The 6,000-nt window shown below is 49.5% G+C and overlaps 1 protein-coding gene across 1 annotated transcript in view; it reads right to left on the reverse strand.

Annotated features, from left to right (window-relative positions):
• The window catches only part of LOC111146833 (BAALC, MAP3K1 and KLF4 binding), an 83,494-nt gene extending 77,833 nt beyond the window's left edge, over positions 1 to 5,661 (reverse strand). The window contains exon 1 of the mRNA XM_022502528.1: positions 5,502 to 5,661. Within this exon, the coding sequence (XP_022358236.1) occupies positions 5,502 to 5,661 (160 nt within the window). The remainder of the gene's footprint in view (positions 1 to 5,501) is intronic.
• Positions 5,662 to 6,000: the final 339 nt, after the last annotated feature.

Genomic DNA, 6,000 nt, shown 5'->3' on the forward strand with positions numbered 1-6,000 from the left:
CCTAGGCCACAAGCACATGAGACTTCCTAAACTTTATGAACTGCCTGGGTTTGCTCCCACCTGTTTTTGTAGTGATTTTTGCAAAATGACCCTGGTAACAAAGAGGCTTGTGTTTGGCAAAGGGAGCAGAGGAAAGTGGGGGTGTCTTCTTGCTATGCAACCAATCAGGCAGACAAGAACCCAGAGAACGAGCAGATGGAACTTCTGAGGAAAGAAAACATTATCTCTGGGGACTCCAGGAGAATACAATGGACACAGGAAGTGCTAGGAGATTTAGTCATTAAAGAAAGGTCACTTGGGGTCCTATACAGGCACAGTGTTAGGCACAGGGATCCGGTGGTGAGCAAAAAGACCCCCTAACTAAGTAATACAGCTTGTCATGCTTGAGGGGCAGGCATTCATTGATAAATTATCTGAAAATATAACCACAAGCGTAACAGGTAGATAGAAGGAGCTGGGGGAGGGACGGAAGGAGGGAGGGAGGGAGGAGCCTTATCCATCAGAAAGCCCCAGGTGGGCTCTCTCCTGGTACTCCGTCTCAAGGAAGGAGGCAGGATAACACCATCCCACCCCCCACACCCTTGAGGGCCTTCAGGAACAGTCCTGCTTCCTCTGCCAAGCTCCTGAAGCTGTCTGCAGGCACACAGCTCCCCATCCCCCACTCCCCAGCCAAATGAGCTACCCAGGCCCCTGCACTCCTCCAGCATCTTTCCCATATTATGTTCCAGAATGGTCCACAGGCTGACCTGAAGTGTGTCTACCTTCGTGTCTGTCTCCACTAATTATTCATTTCTTACAGTTCAAGGAACATATCTTACTCAACTCTGCGCCTAATGTATATTGAATGAATAAGAGAGCAAACGTCTTTTATCTTTAGTCTGTGGACACAGGGAAACAAAGACCTAGAATATTGTCTTAACGACATTATCGAGATGAATAAAAGTCAACACATTTAAGCATTACACTGAAACCAACAAGGTACATTTTAATAGGAATAAATTAAAAAATCTCCATTTTGGGTGACTGAAATCAATAGTATGACTGCAGGACTCGTGGCGGGGGGTGGGGGGAAGCCATTCATTTGGCCAACATTTACTGAGTGCCACCTATGTTCCAGTCACTGTTCCAGGAGCTGGATATACAGCACAGACAACGTCTCTGAGATGACAAGACTTAAATTCAACTAGAAAAAAAGATCTACAGGTTTTAATCAATCACAAGTTTAATGTGAGTCATTGAGGTAATACAGCAGCAACAAGAGCAGGAAAACAAACAAATCCTAACCTGATTTTACCTGCACAGAGAGACGGTCAGTGCCCGCTCATTGCCCTGTGCTGCCCAACTACCACATAGGGGCTTGGAGCTAACCACAGGTCTCTTGTATCAAGAGGGACTCTGATATGCAAGGGATGTAGCATATCTGGAATAATATGGTCAGGTCCCCACAAGTCTGAGAGATGACCGAAAGATCTGCATGTGTTTGGACTGGAGAACCAGAGGTCCGAGGAGATGCAACAGTTTTCTTCAAATATTGAGAGTTGTCTACACGAGACTTGATTGCAAGGGCGTGGAGTTCACCTGGTAGAAATTACAAAGCAGCCGGAAGAGTTTCTCACAAGGAGAACTGCTCCACTAAGGTATGAGGGACCTCCTTCCCCAGGGAAGACATGTCCCATCTATGGTAGAAGAAAACTATGGTATCCAAGACTAGACTGGAATATCAAGAGACCACAGTAGATTTTGAGTCCCATCAACCGTAAAAGCAAGAATTCTATAGTTAATCTTCCATTATCAGGAAGGCAGTATTTAGGAGTACAGGCTTTGGATTCAAGCAGAGCTGGATCCCAGAACTGGATGGGGGGAAGTCACTAGCACACTCCATGCCTCATTCCCTTACTAGTAAGAGAAGGACGGTCACAGTTCCTACCTCATCCCAGCCAAGAGGACGAAGTTCTGTTAACTTCTGTGAGATGAGTTCTGTTAAGTGCTGCTTTGCACAGTCCCCGGCCCTTGGTAAGTCATCAATAAACATTAGCTGATAGTAATAGTAAGTGTTCTTCATTTTATTTTGCTTATTTCAATTTATTTAGGTAAACTGTTTTGCTGTGAGTCTCTATAATTTTGTAATCCTCAATCATGCATTTATAAAAGCAATTATTATAGCAATTTAAAACTGTAAAATAGAAGGACTTTAGAGAAATTTGAAACATTTTATTTCCTAGAGAAATTAGGGAAATACCTAACAGTATAAGAAGGTATATTTAAGGTTGTAATTTAAGGGACTTGTGATCAAATTGAGGTAAAGCAAGGGTGTTACTCATGTACGGGATGGCTGAGCTGGCTGGGCATGGCAACCTCAGAGACTCCCTTTCTCCTGGAGACATCCCCATCAGACAACGGAAGTAAAAATCAATCCAGCAAACTGATTTTATGAGGACTAAATCATGTCAGACCAATTTAATTTCCTCCTGTGACAGTGAGACAGGCTGCTATGACACAGGGAAGCAACAGGCTATCAGATATTGTGGTTTGGGCTAAGTCTTCAATTCCAGCCTACGTAACAGCTGAACCTAAAAACTTGATTGAATTCTGCTGGCTAGTGGAGATGATCTCCCAAAACAGAAACCAGAGGCTCAGGATCTACTTTTTGAGTAAGAGGGAGGCAAGAAAGTCCTTCCCTTTGTAGGACTGGCAGAAAAACACACCCCCCCATCCTGCAGTAAAATGCAGAATTCATCCAACAAATATTTATCAAACACTGTCCTGTGACATGCCCTCAGTCTGGATTGGATTAAGAAACTGAAAATTTACAAGCAGGCATGCTTAAATGGGACTTTTCAGTAGACGTTGAGTATGGAATTGGTGGGGGGGCAGTGCACCAGAAGAAATGGAAACTTTGGACTGGGCTGGGTATTTCAATGGAATAGGGTGGAGTTTTAAAGAGCAGCTGTGGGGGGCACCTGGGTGGCTCAGGTGGTTAAGCCTCTGACTCTAGATTTTAGCTCAGGTCTTGATCTCAGGGTCCTGAAATGGAGCCCAACTTGGGGCTCCGTGCTGGGCATGGAGCCTGCTTAATTAAGATTCTCTCTTTCCAGGGCACCTGGGTGGCTCAGTGGGTTAGATCTCTGCCTTCGGCTCAGGTCATGATCCCAGGGTCCTGGGATCAAGCCCCGCATCAGGCTCTCTGCTCAGCAGGGAGCCTGCTTCCCCCTCTTTCACTGCCTGCCTCTCTGCCTACTTGTGATCTCTGTCTGTCAAATAAATAAATAAAATCTTTAAAAAAAAAAAATTCTCTCTCTCCTTCTGCCCCTCCCTAACCCTACCGGAGTCCCTGCTCAGGCTCTCTCTCTCTCTCTCTCTAAAGAAAAAAAAAAAAAAAAAGAGTAACCATGGGATGAGAAAGGCACTTTGAAGAATCCAGGTTAAATGGGTCCAAGTGGGCAAACTTCAGTAGCAAGGACGCCTTCAGGATCACCTGCCTGGCAAGGCTGGCCCATATTTGGCAAGGAACCACAAATCAGTATGCTCATCCCAGGCCCCACCTGTTGCAGGGACCGCTCTGATGAGGCACAATGGGATAGGAGTCAGGATAGTAGACTAAAAAAGAGTAAGTACTGGGGCGCCTGGGTGGCTCAGTGGGTTAAAGCCTCTGCCTTCGGCTCAGGTCATGATCCCAGGGTCCTGGGATCGAGCCCCACATCGGGCTCTCTGCTCAGCAGGGAGCCTGCTTCTTCCTCTCTCTCTGCCTGCCTCTCTGCCTACTTGTGATCTCTCTCTGTGTGTCAAATAAATAAATAAAATCTTTAAAAAAAAAAAAAGAGTAAGTACTGGAAATGAATATTTAGCCATCCCATGATAACCATCTCATACCCACAGGTAGATACACACACACCATATACTCCTAGTTCCCAAGGCAACCATTCCTTGAAGCTGTACTGTTTTTTTGGTTTTTTTGTTTTTCCCCATACTAGATCTTTTCAACCATTTTTTCCTTGGAGTGCAGCTCTGGCCTTTGACTCTGTGAAGTACCACACCTCCCAAGAAATGCTGTTAAATCTAACATTTACCAGGTCCCTTATGAAGGCTCATGTCTTATCCTCATTTCTGACACTGAATTGAGCCAACACATCATTTGGAAACTTGCTGAAAGCCCCGATGACACAAAGCAACCATTATGATCACTACAGTGAGTCTGAAACATTACAGACAAATACAGTGTTCTGTCTTGTACCATTGACAGTTCTCCCCTTTTTTTTTTTTTTTTTTTGGTTTTTTGTTTGTTTGCTTGTTTGATTTTTTTAAAAAGGGACTCACCAAGTTCGTATGGAAAGGGAGCCAGCTTTGGGCCTAAAAGATGGAGAGACTGATTCTTAAGATTAAAACAGCAGCCCTTATGAAGGAAGCGCAGATTTAGGAGTATTGAACTTTCTAAGAGTATTTCACATTTCTTTCCTCCTCTTGATAACATACAGTATGCTTCAAATTAACCTCATTTTCTATCTCAGAATTCATTATTTAAAAATGCCAACAACATAAACAGGTCTGGAAAGAGTTAAAGTATTTTATGCAAGTAATGATCTGGCTTTTGACAACATCCATATACTAAGTAGTGAGGTGTTCTCCTTTTCCACCAACACATTTATGACTAAAGGTCAGTCTGCGGTAACAGATTATTTTCATCTCTATAATCATTAGTGTCTGCTTTAAAAAAAAAAATTCTGCTAGGTGACTGGACCAGAAAGTTCTCTGCATATCCTTCTGTTAAATTTCTGCTAGTGGGGGAATGGTAAGAGTGTGTAATGCACAGCCCCAGTCCACATCTGTGCCCTGCCTCCTAGGAAGTACGGAGGCACCGCAGGGTGGGGAGGAAGTCTTCACTCTGGAACACCTGCTGGGGAGAAGTGAGCTTCAGTGCAGAACCAGTGGTGGGGCGAGCGGGCGTGCTTTGTGCCCTGAACTAGGATTCTGGTTTTCGCAGCCCGAGGGAAAGAAGGGAAAGCGAAGAGGAAGACTCCACCCAGGCAATCTGGGTCAGGCGCCCTGTCTATAAATCAAGGCAGAGAGAGTCCAGGTGGCGTGGCGGGGGGTTTGAGAGGGGGCCGGATTGGGTCCACCGGGGCCGGCGGGGGAGGGGGGCGGAGAAGGGGGGCGAGGAGGGACAGAGACGAAGGCAAGCGCGCCGGGCCGCGGGTGGGTGGAGGGTCAGGTGTGCGTGCCAGGTGGGCTATCCTCGCGGCGGATGCGTCGGTCCCAGCACTGAGCGCCCTCGGCTCCCGGGACTGGCTCAGTCTCTGCAAGGGTGTCGCGCTGACCCCACTCTCTGGGCCTGGGTCTGTCGGTCTGCCAGCAGGCAGGTCCAGTCGATATGCCGTCCTCACCTCCCCTCGACCCCCTACCACTCTCACGGAAATCTCCGGCTGCCCCGGCGCCCCTCATCCCTCCCGCTGGTCTCTCGGCTCTGGTCTCCCGGCGCCCGGGGTCCGCGGCAGCTGCTCACTCACCCGCGTGCAGGCCGCCCGCCTCGGGGCCGCTGTCGGTGGCCGCGGCGCTGGGCGGCGCGTCCGAGTCGGTGTAGGTGAGCCAGGTGGACTCGGTCTCCCGGGTCCAGCTCTCGTAGTAGCGGGGCTCGATGGCATCGGCCCGGCTCCCGCCACAGCCCATCCTCCTGCGCTGCGGGCGCGCCCGGCGGCCCTTCGGCACGCGGCTCCGGCGGTGGCGGCTGCTCAGCCCCGGCGGCGCAGCCCAGGCCGGCGAGGAGGCGGCTGCGGCGGCGGCGGCGGCATCGCGTCCCCGCCCGCGCCGCAACCAGGCGCCCAGCTCCCGCCTCGCCCCCCGCCCCCGACGCCTCGCGCTCTCCCCGCGCCCCTCCTCCCCGCTTCCCAGGCCCTCCCTTCCCGCGTTTCCCTCCCCTCCCCCACCCCCCTCCCTCCCTCGGAGCGCCGAAGCTGGTCGGGGGCGCAGGAGCGGCAGCCAGAGAACGTGAGGACAGCGGGGGTCCCA

Source organism: Enhydra lutris, unplaced genomic scaffold (genome assembly GCF_002288905.1).
Source record: "Enhydra lutris kenyoni isolate GAN:26980312 unplaced genomic scaffold, ASM228890v2 scaffoldscaffold14, whole genome shotgun sequence".
NCBI classification, from domain to species: domain Eukaryota; kingdom Metazoa; phylum Chordata; class Mammalia; order Carnivora; family Mustelidae; genus Enhydra; species Enhydra lutris.